Raw genomic sequence first — 21,276 nt, 5'->3', positions numbered from 1 at the left:
CACAGTACACAGGAGTTTGACTGGGCATAGTGGTGATTTAAAACTCAAGGGCTCTTCAAAGAGGGCTAAGCTGTGAAGTGTAGACTGTGGACAGTAGTAGGGGTGTAGAAGGCACACTGAAGGCCCTGTGGTAGCTGCTCCTGGAACCTGGATGAGAAGAACAGAAAAGAGCATGTGAGGCCTCCAAAAATAAACTTTTGAAATTTGCTCTGAAGTGCGTGACATTCCCGTTACATGCTATCATTTGTTTGCCAGTCAAGATCAAGTCCAAAGCCTGACACCCACATGGATTTTTCTAAGTCTTTCTCTTGTGCCTTACAGCAGTAGCTAGCAATGTGCGGATAAGTATTTAACAACTGACTCTCTAGCGTTGGGGAGGCTTGCTCTCACACACATGTGTACATCGCTTATTATTCATTTTACCTACGTAAAGGATGTTGTCTTTCTTCCAACTGCTGTAGCAAAACACCATACACTGGAAAGTTCATAAGAATAGAAATCTATTTTTCACAGTCTGGAGGCTGGAAAGTCCAAGATCAAAAGCAGATTCAGTCTGGTGAGTGTCTATATTCCGGTTCACAGCTGGTCCATTCCAGATGTGTCTTCCTGTGATGAATTATGAGCTGCTGTTCGGCATCTCCAAGGACACAGGCCATGCTTGAGTACTCCACTTGCATGCCCTGATCACTTCCCAAAGCCCCTATCTCCTGATAGTATGATATCAGGGGCTAAGGTTTCAACACATGAATTTTAGAAGGACACAAGCATTCCATCCTAATAGTCATATAGCACACAATTTACAGATAAGATAAATATATAGTACTTTTTGTCTTCAATATCATAGCCACATGATTCTCACAAAAATGTGTTTCTTGCAACACTTTTATATTCATAGCCAGCCTGTCACTGGAATTTGACCATGATTTGATAAATGGAATTGCTTCCCAACCCACTAATAATTTCCCATTAAATTTATTGGGAAATTCACCTGCTATGTGGTTTACTATTTCTCATCTTCAGAAAGTACGTTCATTAAACTGAGATTTATTTCACCTCCAGGACTACTAATTGTAATAGTGCTCTCCATTTAGCTTTTTGTAGGAATAGGAACATTATTTGACTCTATATATTATCCACAAAATCCTGGAAACCATTCAACTCCACCTCATGTTTTAAAATTAAATTCGAATGATACTATTCTTAAGGTGAAACTAGTTCTTCACAAAGCCAAGTAAGTGATTCTAATTAATCAATCAAAATAACTTAAAATGCTAGAAGATTTCCTTTGTTGTGCAATACACACTGGAATTGCTACACACACACACACACACACACTCGCATGCACACACATATACTCACACACTTCTAACTTCAGTCTGCTTTATATTAACATTTTGTCCAACATGTCCCCTCCAAGTCTAAAGTAGACAATCAACAACAAAATTTTTCATTTCCAGTAGAAATTGATATCTCTGGTGTTCGTATTCCCATTGTGCCAAGTTCAAGGTATTATCCACACTGAGACTGACCCCAAAGTTTGGAATTAATGTCCAGCAGCACACCGTTACATAGTACGTGTGAAGTATAATCATTAAGAAGTGATGCACTCTGTGTGCCTCGGCTTTCAGTAAATTAAAATCTTTAACTTACAATTTTAATTTACATATTTAGCAATGGGTCGGCAAAATTGACTCTTGGTCATCTACCACTTATGCAATGCACAGCTCTGCCAGTCTTCAGCAGGCGCTTGTTACTGTGAAGGACTGTTAAATACTGCCTTGTGGGTGTGTCTAACACTGTTGCTGTTGGAGCTTGGCTGCCCTAGGTCATTTTTTCTAGCACTGCGTTTCTCACCGCACCTCTGGGAAGACTGCCCATACTGCTGCATTGGTTACAGTTGGTTACTGATTGCCAAGGATCCAGAGGGTAATGTGCTTCAACCCCTGTTAAAAGTTTAGACTTCCTGATTCTCCCATTTGGCCTCACACAAAGACCTGTTCCTCTGCAACCACCTCAAGATGCAGGTAAGTAAAAGACATGCATGTAATATTAGACAGTTCCATACAACTCAAATGTTCTCTAAATCAAAATACAATTGTCTTTCATCTGTGTGTTTCTACTGACCAATTGTTTTTCTGGCTGAGAAGATCTGTAAAGTGCATTTTTTCTTTCTTTCTTTTCTTTCTCTTTCTTTCTTTCTTTTTTCTTTCTTTCTTTCTTTCTTTTTCTTTCTTTCTTTCTTTCTTTCTTTCTTTCTTTCTTTCTTCTTTCTTTCTTTCTCTTTCTTTCTTTCTTCCTTTCTTTCTTTTTAGGCAGGGTTTCCCTATGAAGTTCAGGCTGGCCTTGAACTTACTATGTAGCCCAGGCTGGCCTTGAACTTGTGGCGACCCTGCTGCCTCCTAAATGTTGGGATTACAGACATGTGCCACCACACTCAGCAAGTTCATTCTCAACATCAGGACATTCAGCATTGAATATTCTTTCATAAAATATTTTCTGAATGCTCTGGGGACTGGCTAAAATTTAACAGTGTAAATTGAGCAAGTGTAGAAGTCAGTAAACATGGATAAGGAAATTATTTTAAAAAGAAAGAATATGTTCTGAACTTTCTGATTTTTATTTTTTAATTTATTTTTCATTCTTGAGACAGGGTCTTACTAGGTCAGTTAGGCTGGCCTTGAACTCACATATGTAACCTATGCTGGCCTCGAACTCTTGGTGATCCTCCTGCCTCAGTCTCCTGAGACCTGGGATTACAAGTGTGCACCACCATGCCACTGGCAATTTTATGATTTCTAAAAGTCCTACAGAAATATGACTGGACACCCCAGCCATGGATATTAGGACAGTGGATATAAAGCAGTATTGGCTGCCGGTTTTGCTAAATTACTCTCATTTACCAAAGAAAAGCCTCACCTTTCTGTCTTCCTCTGAGAAAATCAGATGTAGATTAAAGTTAATCCTCCCCCTTTTAGTAAAATGGAAATCATATAGGTTCTTTCATAGAACAGTAATTCCAGCAAATTGAACAAAGCCTGTAAGGTAACTGAAGCTACCTCCACAGACTGTCCACGCCAGTTAGGACGTTCTCTTGATATTTTATATATATAGATTAGGGGCTCTGTTGCTGATTTCCTTAACTGGTTTAGAGTTTGCAGTGTGCAGCCTTAGGACTAGCAATTTGGAGGTATTGGGAAGAGACTGAGTTTTTATTCCACTGACATATTATTTGGCTCAAAATTAAAATGAACTCTAGGCTATATTTAGGAGTAAAAGAAATAAGCATAATTCTTTATCTTTGTGATCTTGCCCTAGGCAGACACTTAAGCCTTTTTGAAAAGTTTTCTAAGATTTTTTTTTTCCCTGTAGGCTTTCTTTGCCTTAATTCCTCAGGAAGCAACATGATGAGGAAAACAATCTGAGCTTCAGTTTTGTGTCTTCATAGTTTGTTTTTATGTTCAAATGTCTACCTTTGAATATTCTTTCAAGAAAATATGTTCTGAAAGAAATTCAGAAATGCTCTGGGCTTTGGTTAAAATTTAACAGTGAACAAGTGTAGAAGTCAACAAACATAGTTAAGGAAATTATTTTAAAATGATAAAATGTGTTCTCAACTTTATGATTTTTAAAAGTCCTACAGATATGCGACTGGACTTCCCAACTGTGAATATTAGGACAGGGGATATAAACCATTTTTGAGTTTATTCAGGAAGTACATTCCTGTTTTCATAAACCACGGTAAGCACCAGGGTAGAAGAGGCATTTTGAGTCTCAGGCCTCTTTTGAAGCCCTTACCTCTGAGCAGGGCTGAATTCATAATTTAGTATAAACGCTTGTAGGACTCAAGTCCGAAGCAATGCTTAGCAAATAAAACCTTTCCAAGCAATGTAGAATTGGTTTTATGAGTAAGTGACTATTCTGTCATTTTAGTACTCCGTAGATATCTCCCTACTCCACCCCCACGTCACCCCACCTCAAAAGAACTGAATGTTAGCGGAGCGCTACTACTAACACGTTGGTAAGCCGCTGCTGAAAAAACAATTTTGGAAGTATCTGAAAAATATTGTGGCAATACTAAATAAGAGCCAGATCTTCCTCTGAGAGTTTTACACATTTGCGGAATTCTCACAGATCCCCGTGAGATCGGGCCATCCTTACCCTCCTTGCGGCTGAGGAATTCGGAGAATGTGCCGGACGAGCTGCCAGGTCCTGCGGCTGCAGAGCCTGTGCTCTAGGCCAGGCACAGCGAACTTAACGCCCGGGGAATAAATGTTTTAGGTCACATCCTCCCCGCCAGGGGCTATTTAATGCTTCGGTCACAGCCCCCAGGATCCCGGGACAGCACATGAAAGAAGTTTGGCTATGTTCCAATACGACTTTATTTAGGCACACAGTGTTGGATTTCATACAATTTTCACATATTATGAAATTTTCACTTTATTTTTTTCAACCATTTAAGAATGTAAATTTTGTTCTTGGCTTCCGGTATACAAAGTGGGGTGGGGGATAGTTTGGCAACCACCACTGGGAGCCCTTTGAGGATGCTGGCTTCTTAGCAGTCGAGGGAAAACAAAACCTGCCAGGCAAAGCATTTTCTGAATAACAAAGTGAAGTGCAGATCGCTCCTCTTCCTCGGTGCTCACCGCGACACCGCCCGCTCTCAAGTTCTGCGTCAGATGAGGCCGAGTGGCTCGGGGAAAGGCAATCGCGGACTTGAAATAAGTGAGCCAGGAAACAGCCTGGCGAGGGGAATTGGGCTCCCGGGGCGCCGTGCCGGTGTTTGCTGGCAGCGCCCCTCTTTTCGCAGGGAGCGTGCTCGCAAGTCGCGGTTGCAGCTGAACCTCCTCTGACGCGTGCTACGCGGCCAACCCCGCGGGCCAAGACCCGGAAGTGCGCTGGGGGCGGGGTATGGGCGTGACCTGAGCCGGGGCGTGGCCTGATTCGAGGCGGGGGCCTGAGCTGGGGCGGAGTCGGGGCCTGTGGTGGGGCGTGGCCTGACCATGGGCGGGGCCTGAGTATAGAAGGGCGTGGTCTTGGGCGGGGCCGCGCTGGGTGCGGCGGGCGGCGGCGAGCAGTCGGCACCATGGCGTACCCTGGACATCCCGGCGCGGGCGGCGGCTATTACCCAGGCGGGGTAAGTGCGGCCCGCAGGGACGGGACCCTTGGGCTCCGGGGCGCCGAGCAGCCCCTGCTGTGACGCCGCCCTCCCGCCCGCAGTGTCCCTGCGCCTGGCCTCTGACCTCTGCATCCCGGCCCTGCTCCTCGGGGTCGCCCGCGGGTCGGGGCCGGGACGCTGCTCCGGCTGCTGCGCCGGGCGGTGGGGAGCTCACGCTGTCCAGGGCGGGCAGCCGGTGCCTGTCTTTCCCCGGAAGCCCTGCGTGGTGAATAAACCGAGGCGGCGCGATGCTAACGCGTGCGTTTCCCGTTTGACAGTACGGAGGTGCGCCCGGAGGCCCGGCCTTTCCCGCGCAGACGCAGGACCCACTGTATGGCTACTTCGCTGCGGTGGCCGGACAGGTCAGCGTTTCCTTCCCTTAGGAACGATCAGATGCCGTGCTTTGGATTCTGGGGGTCCACACGAGCAGACTTTGCCCTGAAATGAGTCCTTTTTTTGTGTGCAAAAAGAAGGGAAGTTTTTTATTTCCTGTTTTAGTCCTTGCATATATAGATCAAAGTAGGACCGGGTATTAGTACCTGTACTTTAGTTCAGTTCAAACCAAAGTTAAAAAAGACTGGAAGGGATGGAGGAGTATAAATATATTTTGAAGATCTGTGAGAAGAAAGATGTCTGTAGAACTGAATTATTACAGTCCAAGGTGGTGTCAAGAGAAGAAATTGAAGAGCTGGGAAACCTGTTTGTACAATTTAAAGACCTGTATTAGTGTTCGTGTAGCCAGGTTCGAAGGACACTTTTTTCTGTTGAATCAGGAAATAGGTATGTATATAAAGATTCATCGCCTTCTAAGTAAGAAAGTTCCTACTCTCAGTATCAGGAAGTGAATATTTTGAAGCTTATTTTCTCTCCCAAGATGTTACTAGGTTAGCCCTCCCCTGTCCTTATTAGGAGTTGTGACCTGATGACCCAGAGACAGAATTCAGGTCAGCTCCGAAGACCACATCCCCGCATTCCTGAGTTATGTGACAGCTGTTGGACTGCCTTGAGGGAGGACCCTTCCTAAATCACAAGGTCACTGTGTACAGTAAATAACACTGTTGGCACTGTCCAGACGTGTTCAGAGGCATGTGTATCCTTATGGATTCAACACAGTCTTGTTTTGACTAAAAGCTAAAAATTACAAAACCATAATGTAAATAAGTACTGTAGAATATTACAGAATAAAAACCTAGGACCACCTTTCAAAGTAACACTCTAAGAAGCACAGCTTTGAGAATTTGAATGGAAAATTGGGTCTAACACTGGAAGACTTTCCTATTAAGTATCTGCTTAATCTGTTACTGATCTGTGTCTTTGAAACCACAAGACATGGCACACCTCAAGACTAGCATTCTTAGATGGCCAGTACCGCTAGTGGGTAAGTGACCCCACCTGCTTAGCTTTCAGCTGTCCTGCCCTGTGTTCTCATGTTCGACCTCTTTGAAATTATTGATCCTGTTCCTCATAGTGCTCATTGGCTGGAGGATTTAGGTCTTTTATTTTAAAATCCCTAAAAGTGACAAATATCTGTAGGTCTGACTTAATTCAGCCAATGAGCTGGTACTGACTAAGCACCTAATGTATATCTTCCAGATACTGCATTCTGGAAAAAAACAGTCACTAAATAAAAAGTTATCAAGGAGTCTTTCTGTTTGAACCGAGTTATTTACTCATGTCTGCTATGTGTCTTGGTCAGTCTTCCTCCCTCGAAAAAATTCTTTTTAATCAACTTCATACATGATTTTTGAAAAATACTTAGTTTTAGCAGTTCAGTAATTCAGACTGAGTGATGTCAAAATAGACTCTAAATTAGTCTATTTAATTAGCTTAGGAGTTAGGATGAGGAAAGTAATACCCACTTTTGGAAGAATTCCTTCTTTTAAGAAAAAATCTCATGCATGATACTCTTTCTTCATTATTGTTTCATTGAAGGTGAACAAAGAACTTGAACAGTACAAATCACTGTTGTAATTTCTTTTTCTGTTTTTTTCAAAAGGATGGGCAAATTGATGCTGATGAATTACAGAGATGTCTCACGCAGTCGGGCATTGCTGGAGGATACAAACGTAAGTCGTGAGTCCCAGGTTACTCTGAAAGTGCTCATTCTTCATATTTTAGCTGAGATCATAGCCTCCAAGGAAACTGAACTTTTCTGATTCAAGTTTACATTTAAAAAGCAAAATTAGGCTATTATTTCAAAATGCTGATTTGAACCCCATTCTTTTTTTGTATCATAAAAAATTTTTCTTTGTAAAATGAGGATGAATATAGTTTTAACACAAAGGAAAATTGCAACGATAATTTTTTTTAAACCATAGAGAGCATGGGTTCCACCCAGTTTTCTCAGAAATCACACTATGTCTGGTAAAATAGATACCTAGGAAATATGTGTTGGAGGAAATAATATTTGGGGAAGTAGTTAATAATCTTATAAAGCAGCCATGTGAAAAACTGCAATGTGGATGAAATTTTGGCAAATAATCAGGAGGAAAAAAAAACAATGAAAAAGCAGCAAATGGATCCCTAAATTTTCTAAGTCCAATTTTAAAGTGCCATGAAGAATATGATGAATATGAACCTCTTAGCCGTTTTTAAACTATGTCTTTATGTAATTTACATTTTTAAATTTTTTATTAGTATATGTTTTCGGTGTGTAATGAGTACGTTGATTGTGTGGAATTGGTGCATAGGTATCGCACGTCTTGATTCTTTTCCCCCTTTCCCCTCCGTCCCTCCTCCTTATTTTTTGTTTTGTTTTGTTTTTTGGCCAGCATCAGACTCACTTATTTATCTTATAAGTCCTTATAAAGTTAATTATCATACATACAGATTAAAAGGTGGACTAACAGGCTGAAAAATATGGAACACCTAAGACAGTTATACTGAATCAAAGTACACTTTTAGATACATTGTCTATGCTGGATTACAATAACACTTTTCTTTTTTTCTTACTGTCTTTTATTGTACACTTTATTTCTATATTGAGTTTTCTTTTTTTGTGTTGTTTTTTCTCCAGTACCAGGAATCGAACTCATGACCTTGTACTTGCCAGGCAGGCTCTGTGCCACTGAGCTAAATCCCCAGCCCCTATATATTGAGTTTTCTAATGTATCAGAAACTGTGTGATACTTAAACTTGTGTGACTGATTTACTGAACCTATGGTCTCAAGGTACATCCATTTACCTACAAAGGACTCGGGTTTATCCTTTATGGCAGAGTAGTTCTCCATTGTGTACAAATACCATTTTCCTTATCCATTCATCTGTTGATGGGCATATAGACTGCTTCCAGGACTTTGCTGTTCTGAGTTGTGCTGCTATAAACATGCGTGGAGCACTGTGGTGTGGTAACTTTAACTCTTTGGGGAAGACACCTAGAAGGGGAACAGCTAGGTCAACTGCAATTTGTAGTATTAGTGTTCTGAGGACTCTCCATACTGTTTTCCACAGTAGTTATACCCTTTACACGCCCACCAACCATGAAGAAGGGCTGTTTTGAAACCTGTTCTTACTAGATCATTTCAGTCCATCTGCTAAGTTAGTGAATTTCTTAGATTTGGGTTCCAGGTGTTTGCAGCCATGCAGACCACCAAACTGTGTGGCCTCCTTTATAGAGCACAGGTTAACTGGAGAACGGAAGCCTGCTAGGTCACGTGTCATGAAAGATGGGCTGACATTTACTGATTTGCCCAGCTCTTCCTCTGTCCTCAGCGCAGTGGTACTTAGGCTTAAGGCGTTCAGGAGTGGCCAGTCCTGTATTGTGGGTCCCTGAGCGCTGAACGTGCCACTGGCAGAATGAACATATCCATCGACCTGCCAGATCTTCTCTCTCCTCCCTGTGCTTCAGATAACATGTTCAGATATCATGAGAGATTCTACTTCCTGAACTCCTCCCACTGTTGTTCTGTCTTCTACAGTTCCTCGCTGGCTGGGTCTTCTGCTGTATAATTAGTGCTTTCCCCCACTGGCCTACCTTTGCAGCAAGCAGTAGACACGGAAATATTGCAAAGGTGCTGTAAGCCAGCCAGGAGCTTCTCATCAGCACCACCCGCCCTCCGCCCCACTGACCGTGACAGATTTCTAGGGTAGAGAGCAGTGTTTTAGCGCAAGTGTGTTCTCTACCAACTTTACCAATTAGTATTTGAGACAGAACATCCGATTAAAACCTCCGGTTTGGTAAGCTGTGAATTAAAATGCTCAGACATAGAATTCACAGCTGAGGGTATGTAGCAGCATTTTTGTTTGATGTGACATATTTGAACAACTTTTGTTATCATGCCTTGTTTTATGTGACTTGAGTATCCTATTACTATTTCCTGGTTGGGAGAATACAAAAAAAACCTTTTGCATTTCTGTCATTTAATCTGGCCCTCCACAAAAGAAGCACTTTCTAGATTAAGGGAAATTGTGGTAGGTGGTAGGAGTTTAAATTGTTAATTGTTTGCCTCAAGCAGTTGATCCTGTGAAGGAGGGAGGTCTGATAGCAGGGTTCACCAGGAAATAAGATGGTGTCACACATAGACCGGTGGAGGTGCAGCTGGTTTTTAAATCTACTAAAGACAGTTGCATAGTGTAAGCGGTCTTTTTAAGGATTTTATTTGGGAAAGCCATTTTTCATGATGGCCTTAGATCAATTCTTGAAATATAGAAACCTGTGATTTCACTGATCTGTTTAGTTCCTCTGGTAGCTGTCACAAACCACCCTGCTTTTGGCATGTCAGAGGTCTGTAATACAAAACTGTACTGTCAACAGTCTTTTAAATCCAGCTTAGAAACAAAAGAAAAGCTCAGATCCAAAGTGGATGCACCGCGGGACCCAGCCTTCTTCCTAACCAGCATAAAAGGAAGCAGTTGTAGTTACAGGCGGTGCTGATGAGCACAGTAGCTCCAGTGTGCAAGGCGGTGACTCAGCTCAGGTCTTTCCCTAAGGTTCGGCTGTTCCCTGTGGTACAGTTGAGGGAAAACACTAGAGGGAGGGCTTCCCTGCCAGACCTGTATGTTTTTTCTTCCTGGTAGAAGAAAACATCTTTGAAGCATTCTAGTAATAAGGACAGAAAAGAAAGTAAAAGTAACAATCATAACATTTTTTAATTATTTCAAAAAGAACTAGCATTAATACATGCTATTTTTGAGCTGGGCATGGTGGTGCACACCTGCAATCCCAGCATTTGGGAGGCTGAGGCAGGAGGATCATTGAAAGTTTGAGGCTAGTCTGGGCTACAAAGTGAGCTCAAGGCCAGCCTGAACTGCATAGCCAGACCCTGTCTCAAAAAGACCAAAAAAAACAACCCTATTTTTCTCACCTAAACTTACTGAACATCAGTGTTGTAGTTTAGTTCACTTTTGTTACCTCCAGAATTCCTGTTACTTAGGCCCCTGAACATAGTGTTTATGGGATAGCTGTTGAGTAGATTATTTGGAAACTTGTAGCCTATAACCTTATCAGTATGTGAAGTATTGATACATTTCTTTCAAGTATCATAAAAAATATAAGATCTTATTTGTAAAACACACTTCTTAGGGGCTGGGGATTTAGCTCAGCGGCAAAGCGCCTGCCTGGCAAGTGCAAGGTCGTGAGTTCAGTTCCCGGTACTGGAGAAAAACCAAAAAAAACCAAAAAAACAAAAAAAAAACAACACACTTCTTACCATCTCTGTGAGGGGGATGCATACGGTGTACAGCTTGCTGCTTAGGCTTGAGAATCAGGTCTTCTCCATACATTTTTGCTCCACCTACACATTTCCAGTGAACACCTACTGTGTGCTGGATGTGCCTCCTCTCACAGTGCCTGTAGGACATTGTAATAAGTACAGTGGAGAAGCTGTGAGGTCACATTGGACGGGCAGGAGGCAGAAAAGTTTTCCTTGCAGAATTATTGTCTAAGCTGATGAAAAGTGAAAGTCCAGCAGAAATGAGGCCAGCCAAGCAGCGAGTGGGTAGGGTAGGGAAAGGGTGTTGTGTAGCACATACATACACGAAAAGTTTCCTCTGAGGGTAGCAGCCAGGGCTGGGGTTGTTATGCTGTCTGGGGGGTATTTCCTAAATCTTGGTGGGGTCAGCATCTCCTGGAAGGACTGCAGGCCAAATTGTTGGGCCCAGCCCCAGAGTTTTTCATTCAGGAAAGCTGGGGCACGACCTGAGAACTTTGATCTCAAACAAGTCTCCATGCGATGCTGGTTCAGGTTGAATATAGTGGGAATATGTATCTCCCCTGGGGATCTTGTTAAAATTTAGAGTCTGATTGTATTGGTGTGGGTTAAGGGCCAAGATTCTGCACTCCTCACACGCGCTTGGGCGTACTGATAGGGTTGCTCCGGTTACTCCACGCAAGGCTGATCTCTGAAGTCATCCGAGAGGCTGTAAGCAACACAGAGATCCTGATTGAGCCATCCTGTGGCGCAGTGCAGGTGTCAGGAGCCTTTCACGTTTCCAGGTGATTTCTGATACACACTGGTCTAGAGTATGCGGACTTCATACCGCCACACTATTGAGAAGTCAGAGTGAAGAATCGACCCGCTCTTTCCCAGACGTGGAGGAGTGTGGTCACCTTCTCTCACCTCAGGAGAACCACTGGTGTGGAACACGTGGAGCTTGAAGAGCCGAGGTAGAAATTACTGCCAGTGTTTCCAGGAAAGGACATGCCAAGTAAAGTAATCATTTAATGTGCAAAACCTATAGTTTGTACTATTTGGAGACAGTAAAATAGTAACAGTGCAAGTTGCATTTTAATCTCAGGTTAGTTAGACAAAAAAGCTAGAAGGAGCTGTAAGCAAGGTTAATTCTTTAATGTGACTTTTTTTTTTTGGTTTTTTTTTTTTGGTTTTTCTCCGGTACCAGGAACTGAACTCACGACCTTGTGCTTGCCAGGCAGGCGCTTTTGCCGCTGAGCTAAATCCCCAGCCCCCCTTTAATGTGACTTAAGGGGCTGGGAATATAGCTCAGCGGCACAAGTGTGTGCCTGGCAAGTGCAAGGTCCTGAGTTCAATTCCCCACACCAAAACCAAACCAAAACAAAAGAAAATAATGTGAATTAAATGTACAAAATCTATAGTTTGTACTGTATGGAGACAGTATAATAGGAACAGTGCAGTTGCATTCTAATCTCAGGTTAGTGAGACAAAAAAGCTAGAAGGAGCTGTAAAAAATGTTCATTCTTAAATGTGAATCTTTTTTTTTTTTTTCCCGGTACCGGGAATCGAACTCACTACCTTGCGCTTGCCAGGTAGGCGCTGTGCCGCTGAGCTAAATCCCCAGCCCCTTAAATGTGAATCTTAAAGTTGCAGAATTTATATAGCTTTCCCCACCTGATGCTTTTCACTTCTGCCTTCTAGACCTGCAGCTTCTGTGTACCAGAGTAACTGAGCTACAGTAATGTCATGTGAGATGCAAGGAGTTCTCTGTCTTCAGTTTCCAGTACTTAGATGCATTATCAGCAGGCCACACCCATTGGCTTGGGAGGAATTAAAATGTCCTCCGAATGCCCCTGACTGTAGGTAAGCTAGGCAGGCCTCAGAACTGTAGCCACCACCGTGCTGGTCGTTAGGTCTTCCTCCACGAGCGTATTTATCTGGTCAAACAAACTTACTGCATATAAAATGAGATCATAGATTACTTGCGCTAGGACTTTACTGTTCAGTGTCTGACACCAAAGGGAAAAGACAGAAACAAATGACGAGACAAAACCTAGCAAAAGCAGCTATTTCTTGTCACTTGAGAGCAGGAGCAGGGCTGGGGACATAGCTCAGTGGCACATGCCTGGCAAGCACAGGGTCCTAAGTTCAGTTCCAGGTGCCAAAAAGAAAAAAGAGAAGAGCAAAGCAACCCTGCCTTCCCACATCCCCGGTGCATGGAATGTGCTACGGTTCTTCATGGTGAATTAAACTCACTGTATTTTAGGTATACATAATTTTAAAGGCAAGAAAGTATTAACAAGGCTGTGCAGTACTTTAAAAAGTATTCCTTTTAAAGTCAAATATGAGTTCTGACAAAGAATCCTTTTATGTGAAAAAACTCTACTTCACAGCTCCAATATAATTTAGACCCACATTAACTGAGTAGCATATACAAAAGTGAGTAATCACATTCCTAATTCACTGGAATGTACCCCATGTAAAGTGAATTTTTAAAATTGTATTTATATGTATCTACTTTTCTTAACAGCTTTTAACCTGGAGACTTGTCGGCTTATGGTTTCAATGCTGGATGTATCCTTCTTTGTGTCTGTGTTTTCTTGCCAATAAATTTCTTTCCTAAAGGAATTTATCTCCAAATACCCAGTAAAAACAGTGACAGTCACTAAAAAGATTTGTGAAATACTTATGTTTTAGGATGTAATTTAGTGTGAAAATAGGAAAGAAGGGTAGCAAATAGAGGGTTGATTGTTCAAGAATTGAAGGAAGTAGCCAAGCATGGTAGCTCACGTTTGTAATCCCAACACTCTGGGAGGCTGAGGCAGGAGGATCACAAGTTTTAGCCCAGGCTGAGCAATCTAGCATCTTAGTGAGGCCCTTTCTCAAAAACTAGGGCATTGGTCGGGGGATGGCTCAGTGGTAAGGCCTCAGTTTCAACGCCCAGTATTGAACAATAAAAACAGAAAAAGCAAAGAGGCATCAAAGTCAAACAAGTGCAGAGAAAGGATCACCAGGGTGACTTTTTCCTTCAACATGGGCGCACCGTGTGATCCGCACTTGACTGATGAGTGGTGGAGTCCAGGTCTCAGTCCAGGACTCCGTTTCCCTGATGCTGATCTACAGTGCCTCCGTCCTGAGGCATCTTCCAGGTGTGTGGAAGAGCTTCCCCGGGACACGTGAGAGCCACAGATGACCCCCGCCGGAGGGGAATCGGCGGAGCCTGGGGCACCGGGAAGTGCAACCCAGTCCCAGAAACAACTGCTTTTTATTTGTGGCTTTTTTTGGTACCTCACAATTCTACGTCATTCGCTTGTAATCAGACCACTTAGGTTCTCTTTTTCCCACACCATGAACAGGTACGCACAGCTGGTCTTCCGCGGTTTCTTTCTATGGTATCTGTTTGTTTATCATTAGCCATTTCATCAGACCAAGAAGGTACAGTAACTCTTTTTACCCATTTAGCAGAAAGAACATTGAAGTCCTCTTATCCCAATCTCAACTTCAGACTTTAGTAAATGTTACCCAGTGACACAACTGTGCTCCTTGACCCCAACTCAGAGAGATATGTCCGGCACAATGGGGTTCACCGAGTTTAAGGAACTCTGGGCGGTGCTGAATGGCTGGAGGCAGCACTTCATCAGCTTCGACAGTGACCGCAGCGGCACGGTGGACCCGCATGAGCTGCAGAAGGCGCTGACCACGATGGGTGCGTGGGACCGGGGCGGCGGGGTTCCCTAACGCCAGTGCTCCCTGAAGAGAGTTTCTGTTTTCTTAGACATTGTGTCTGTTCCAAAGAGGAGTTAACAGTCTGAAAAAATGGTGCTTACTTATTTTTTAATATTTATTTTTAAGTCTTTAACCTTTTTTTTTTTTTTGCTGGATGATTTTTCTGTCTTGCAGGATTTAGGTTAAATCCTCAAACTGTGAATTCGATCGCAAAACGGTACAGCACCAACGGGAAGATCACCTTCGACGACTACATCGCCTGCTGCGTGAGGCTGAGGGCGTTCACAGGTGCAGTCTGCCAGCGCGCCAATCCGGCACCCGCGAATTTCATTTCGCAGAAGTTGCTTCACATAGTGTACTTTTAGCACTGCTGTCAAGCATAACTAACATAATAATTTTTCCTATCAGAATTTTTTTGTTTTTTTTTATTTATTTATTTATTTATTTATTGGTTTTTTCTGGTACCGGGAATCAAACTTACGACCTCCTGCTTGCCAGGCAGGTGCTGTGCCACTGAGCTAAATCCCCAGCCCCCTATCAGAATTTTTTGAGATTAGTGAGTAATCTTAACTAGCCAGGCACTGTGGCACAAGCCTGTAACCTCTGCTGCTCAGGAGGCTGAGCAGGAGGGTCGCAGGTTTGAGGCCAGCCTGGCCACTTAGCGAGATCCTGTCTTACAAAGGTCTGGGTATTTATCTCAGTGGTAGAGTACCCCTGGGTTCAGTCCCTGGTACTGAGAAAAACAACAAAACAGAAAACTAAATTGCACTCAGATGTCCCAAAATATAACCAGTCAATTTGTGCTTTTCTTTTTTCTTTTCATCTCTTCTCTCTTCTCTTCTCTTGTCTTTTTTGGCAGTGGTAGGGATTGAAACCAGGTCCTCAGGGCCTCCTGCATGTGAGGCTGGTGCTGTACTACTACTGTATTAACCCAGCCTTAATTTGTGCCATTTTGGGCAAAATGTGATGGAGTGATTTCTCTGTAGAGTGTGAAACAGCTGAAGAGTGAATTGTAAATGCTTTTCAAGTCAGTGTTTTTCAATACATTGGGGCTTAAACAGCTGGCATATTCAATCACAGGCTGTTAATGGTCTTGGAAGTTGCACAACTTTGACTGACTTTGGGGTAGGGTATTTTCTCCCAGCTCCATAATGGAAAAAAAAAAAAACAATTGGCCAACTTCTGCCTATTGCATCACTTTACATAGTAAGTCTTTTTAATATTCATATAATTGGCTTCTTTGCTTTGGTCTTTTATGTCAACTCCTTGTACAATTTAACATTACTGCAGTTTGAACCTAAGACCACAGTAATTAACTGTTGCAGTTTTAGATAAGCTGTTTTTAAATATATATATTTTCTGTGTTGTTTTTCAGATAACTTTCGAAGACGGGATTCTGCTCAGCAAGGTGTTGTGAATTTCTCATATGACGATGTAAGTCTCAGTAAATTAACAGCTTAGCAGACAGATACCATATGCACAAAACTGGGCCTCCCTTTTGAAGTTGGCTGTTAAGAACTTACGCCAGCAAAATCAGGGATTAAATGATCAGAAGGAGTTACCATCCAAAATGTGTTGACTTCATTTACTGTTAGTGTTCTCCATTGGTTAGACCACTGTTAGATTTGTGTTAAACCATGTGGGTTCAAGTCCCAGCCTGTTGCACTTGTAATTTGGGTCACTTAAGCAGATTTCTTAATTGCTCTGAGATTGTGACTAAAGAGAATGTCATAATAATACCTCTTCCACCTGAAGTGTAAGGTTTCATCAGAATTGTCCCCCCGCCCCTTGCAGGTACTGTGTCTTTCAATAACAGGCCGTCTGAGTGACTGAGAAGTGGCTTTCACAGCTCAAAGCTGTATTGACATATCTGTATTCTTCACTGACAACATGAAGCAGCGTCAATTTAAAAATCACAATTTAAAACAAGTTATTTACTAGATAGCCACTTCAAATAAGACAGGATAGGGCCTGGTAGCCAGTGTGAAAATAAACAAGTGGGTCTTGGATGTCATTAATTGATGTCCCTAACAAAGGAGGGACACACTTGTTTCTCCATTTTTTGCTTGGCCTTTGAAGGAAAAAGGAAATCACCTTAGGAGTTGAGATCGTGTGATCACAGAGTGGTCTAAAATGTTCCTCCATTGTAAAACACAGAGATGCACATATGTTTGGTTTAGAGACCACTACAGTTATGAGTGCACTTTTCAACGGCTCGGTGTGTGTAGATACAGTGTGGTTACTTCTAATGATCGTTGTTTTCTTTAGTGCATTTAACTTCTCACCAGCTCCTGTCACTGCTCCCAAAGATGAAGAGGCAGCCTGAGGAATGGAAAAAGCCTGGGCTTTGGCCTCATACCAGTGCATCTAAGAGATTTCTTTTTTCTTTGTCGTTTTGAGACAGGGTCTCACTAGGCAGTTCAGGCTGGCCTTGAGCTCACTTTGTAGCCCAGGCTGGCCTCAAACTTGCAACCATCCTCCTGCCTCAGCCTCCTCCTGAGTGCTAGGATTACAGGCACGCGCCACCACACCCGGCTCATCTAAGAGATTTCTAAATGCCCTGGTCTTCAGGTTTTTTTCTATACCATAGGGGTAAGCAGCTTGGCTTTGTGGAAGAGCTACAAGGATTAGCAGCACACAGGGCCTTGCTGGTTTCAGAGCAAAAAAGAAAATTAACACAGCAGAGCCTGTTGCTGAGGGTTTGTTTAATGAGGAAGCCAGCATTTCATACCCAGTACCAATGCTCTGAACTCACAGTTCTGAACTGTCGAAGGGTAGCTGAACTGTCCGCTATTCTGTTTCTGTTCCCTTTAAAGATGCTCCATTAGAGTAGTGGAATAACACTGCAGTGTGGGAGTCCCCCATGACTCAGCTGTACGAGTTCCAGTTTTTGTATTTGTGGGTAACTGTCTTGGACTACGACTGTTGCTCCAGTGTTAAATATTAGTTGGGACTTCAATAGGTCTTTATCCATTGAATACGTCTTTCCTGTAAGATGTGAGAAACCAGCTGGATTTTCTATTAGACTGTTCCCCTGAATCATTGATGCATATCTTAGAAAGTTGTGGGGGATTTTTAAACCCACAGTTCCAAGTTAGAAAACTAAAGTGTAAACTACATAACTGTGGACTCCAGTGTACTGAACGCTTTGAGGTCTATAATGTAACACTGTCTTTTCTCTTTCAGTTCATTCAGTGTGTCATGACTGTCTAAGTCAAGAGGAAGCTGTCGAACATAACATTCCAGCTGCAGTGCATGTGTGCTTCCTCTTTGCCTTTAGTAACCTGCGTGGACTTCCGTCGTCGTCGCTGCTTTCCCCAACAGCCGTTGCAAGGTTTATTACTCCACACAATTGAAGTTTTTAGTTTTGATAAGGAATTCTTTGGAATTTTGATAATATAAAGTCAAATCTGCTATACCAATTAGAAGTTCCCTAACTCATTATCAACCATGCCTTATTTTCCTGCTAACCCTCTTTATATGAGTATGGAGAATGTTCAAGGTGCATTATATGCTTTTCATTATGATGGGAAAAATTTTTAATTAAACTACAGCTGTGTACCTTTCCTCCCCGAGAGGAATATGGTTGAAAATGTGTGGTGCATTCTTATGTAAATGATGTAGATCCTCTTGGATGCAGAAAACAAACCAATATGGTCATCTATGTCAAGGTTTTATTTAAACTTACACATATTTTGATGACCTTATCAGTGAACCGGGAACACTTCAGTGATTATCTTCTGCCTCCTTAATTTGAATGGCAAATACTGTCACCAAGTTCTTTGTCATCACGCATTCAAACCTTTAATATACTTAAAAATCCTAGAAAGCTTAGCTGTAGAAAAAATGGATAGAAAAAGACTAAGGGAATATATTAAAATATTAACTATGGTTGTTTTTGACTATACGATTCCAAGTGACTAGTTTCATTTACACATTTCACCATTTTCCAGATTTTCTATATGGACTCTTCCATTCTCAAATCAGAAGATACACTAATTTTTAAAGTACTGATACATCCATTTGGATATGTGACATATTTATACTTTTAATAATATACGGCAAAAAGACTGGAATAGGTGTCCCAAAATGTTCGTCTAGCAACCACTGGGAGACAGAGTAATGGGTTTATTTCCTTTTTTCCTAACAGTTTTCCAAATACTCTAATAAGCAAGTATTATATATAATAGAAGACATTTTTTAAAAATTATTTCAGTAAGGTCTAGATTCCAGTGCTGTCTGTGCCTCTCATTTGTGGCTGGGTCATTTTTGATAACTCCAGGAGTCTGTTTCCCTGATTTCGACAAGGACATAGGACTTACCTCTTGGGGTACCTTGAGATTTGAAAAAGTGTGTGGTACAACTAGCATCAACAGCATTGCGTTTCTTAAATTTAAAATTGGCCTGGTTTGCCTTTTCTCCCCCAAGAGTTTTACAGATAAAAAGTGGTCCTATTCTACTTCCTCCTTGCCGGCAGTGTATTTGTCCTCTTTTAGGGCACAATGTGAGCATGTCCATTCAAGTGAACAATTCGTTGTCCACTAATGACAATAAAAGTTTTCTTTGAGCTTCTTTAGCCTCATTTTACTAACACATTTTCAAATAGTGCATGCATATATGTATATAGAGAGAGAGAGTAAATCTTTACTGAACCCTAATTTGTTTTCATGGCAAGTAGTTACGGCCAGATTAGAGGTCAGCGTGAAGCAGCCTGCTGTGTCTTGCATGGTGCATCTAGGTTGCATCCAGGACCTAGTGTCTGTGCAGCCACAAAGCCTTGCTTGGGTCTGGGCTGCCCAGAAAGGGATCAGAAAGTGCCCAGAGGACCGAGAGGCAGGGACTCTGCTTTAGCATCCCAACGCCTGCTATTTCTTTTACACTCACCAGGGTCTTCTAATAAATCATAGCTTAGGGAAATACTTTCCTAGGTAAGTCTAACAGTAAGAAAGAAGCCTATTGCTGACCCAGAGTTATGAGCCATATTTGACCATCCCAGTCCTTTGATAAATCCCAAATGTGCTACATCGATCTTGGTTGTGAACTTGCTTTGGGGTAAATGCCAGAGTGTTATACACCGTGCTTCTGGTGTCACTCAATTCCTTCACTTTTAATTATGGATACTTTGAAACAAGTCTCCTCATCTTCTCTGCAGACTCCACCATTTCTTTCCAAGAGCATGGAGCTTAGCCTTCATCGTGTCCTACAGTTAGAAAGTGTCCCTCCCCTTGACAAATTTGACATAGCCATCTCCTTTCTTTAATTACGGCCAAAGCCTCCATTACAACAGTCTTTATGTTGCCTTATTGCTACTTTTTCTTGTTGCTTCAGTCACTGCGTACTTCCAGTGCAGTCTCACCCACTTCTTTAAGATAGTTTCTTGGTCCATTTATTTATTTATTTTTATGAAAGCAAAAGACTGGAGCATGGGAAAGCTGTGTGCTCAAACTTGACTATTTCCATGAAGTTCCTCAGAGCACTGCAATTCAAGATTCTATTTTATTTTGGAGATATGCCCTTCGGCTTTGAGCTTCAAGAGATTCCAGCTTTATAAAGCACACCCCTCGTGTTCCTTAGAAACGGGGCTCCAGAGGCCCGGGCTTCTTCAAGACAGCTGGTGTACACCCGCATCAAGCAGGCATTAGGTTAAAGCTCTGGCTCAGCGCGTTACTGTACTCCAGGTTGTACCGAAGATGGCCTGTGAGCTCACACTCGTGCTGTCTCCGGCCTAAACTCTGTTTTGGCTGATTACTATTTCAGTGCTCATTTAAATGGATTAAATGTCTGGAATGCTAGAAATATAAGAAATGGAACTATATGTAATTGTTATTTTTTAATCTCAAAATAAATATACAAGCCCTTCATCAATAACTTTCTTCCATTTTTTTCTCACATTCTAACAGTACCCTGATCACTTTCTTCCTCAGCAGACTGGGAGTCAAAGCCAAGGAAGTTGCAAATGCCAAAAGAATGACTAGTAATGAAATTGGATACTTGGGAGATGTAAAAGCCAGGGTGGAACCATCTTCAGGCAGCAGTAATCAATCATGAACCTATATTGAACTCATCCAAGACTAGATGTGACATTATTAAATAAGACCCCACTCTGACTGGGGTGTCTGGGACAGTATAAGAAATGAATCTTCATTAAGGGGAAGGGAGTGTTTTTTAGGCAAGGCAGGAGGATAAGTAGAAGAAACTTCATGTACCACCTCACCAAGGAAACTGGCCAACAAGCTGAGACACTCGCCCTTTACTGAAGGATTGTTGCATCTCTTATGCTGATAGTCTCTTCTGCAGTGGTTTGGTACAGATAGGAAATGGCTCCCCATAAAAGCACCTTGACAAAGCTTCTGAAAGAGAAACTATCTAGTAGGAGAAAAACAAAAGGATTAAAAAGTTGTACATCAAAATAACAAATCTTTTATTGAAAGTCACTTTATTGATGTTACAATGAGAGAACCATAGAAAACTGTAGTATTGTATTAGCCTCAGAAATGAAAACTAATAAAATTGTGCCGGAAATTTAAACCTCAAGTTAACAGTGACCTTTAAAAACCGCAAGATTTTGTTTACTTACAATGTGAGAACAAGTTTATAACTTTAACAGCCATAAAACAAATCACACTTGCTCAGGAAAGCAGTCGCCGTATACATTTCCACTGGTTTTGCCGAAACCCAGTAATTTTTAAAATAGCTTAAGAACCTGAAGTGCAGAGAGCATGTTAAAACGATGCACATCTAAGTATCTACACATGATTGCCTGGG

The 21,276-nt window shown here is 42.1% G+C and overlaps 1 protein-coding gene across 3 annotated transcripts; it reads left to right on the top strand.

Annotated features, from left to right (window-relative positions):
* The first annotated feature begins 1,901 nt into the window (after nucleotides 1-1,901).
* Sri (sorcin) lies at nucleotides 1,902-20,372 on the top strand. 3 transcript variants are annotated; one of them, XM_005387979.2, is made up of 8 exons: nucleotides 1,902-2,024; nucleotides 5,434-5,517; nucleotides 7,152-7,221; nucleotides 13,316-13,359; nucleotides 14,344-14,491; nucleotides 14,686-14,799; nucleotides 15,887-15,945; nucleotides 17,698-20,372. In XM_005387979.2, the coding sequence occupies exons 1-8, from the start codon at nucleotides 2,019-2,021 to the stop codon at nucleotides 17,722-17,724; spliced, it is 552 nt and encodes a 183-aa protein (XP_005388036.2). In that variant the 5' UTR covers nucleotides 1,902-2,018; the 3' UTR covers nucleotides 17,725-20,372. The 3 variants fall into 3 exon arrangements, with proteins under 3 accessions (XP_005388036.2, XP_005388035.1, XP_013371470.1); XM_005387978.2 differs by lacking the exon at nucleotides 1,902-2,024 and adding an exon at nucleotides 5,024-5,134; XM_013516016.1 differs by lacking the exons at nucleotides 1,902-2,024; nucleotides 5,434-5,517 and adding an exon at nucleotides 5,042-5,134.
* Nucleotides 20,373-21,276: the final 904 nt, after the last annotated feature.

The sequence above is a fragment of the Chinchilla lanigera genome, unplaced genomic scaffold (genome assembly GCF_000276665.1).
Source record: "Chinchilla lanigera isolate Chin_1 unplaced genomic scaffold, ChiLan1.0 scaffold00031, whole genome shotgun sequence".
Lineage (NCBI taxonomy): Eukaryota > Metazoa > Chordata > Mammalia > Rodentia > Chinchillidae > Chinchilla > Chinchilla lanigera.
This window is presented reverse-complemented; position numbering and strand designations above follow the sequence as displayed.

Coding starts and splice junctions, on each gene's coding strand:
- Sri (XM_005387978.2), top strand. CDS start 5,084: ATGGCGTACCCTGGACATCCCGGCGCGGGCGGCGGCTATTACCCAGGC. Junction 7,222..13,315: donor CATTGCTGGAGGATACAAAC/GTAAGTCGTGAG, acceptor TTTTCTTAACAG/CTTTTAACCTGGAGACTTGT. Junction 13,360..14,343: donor TTATGGTTTCAATGCTGGAT/GTATCCTTCTTT, acceptor ACCCCAACTCAG/AGAGATATGTCCGGCACAAT.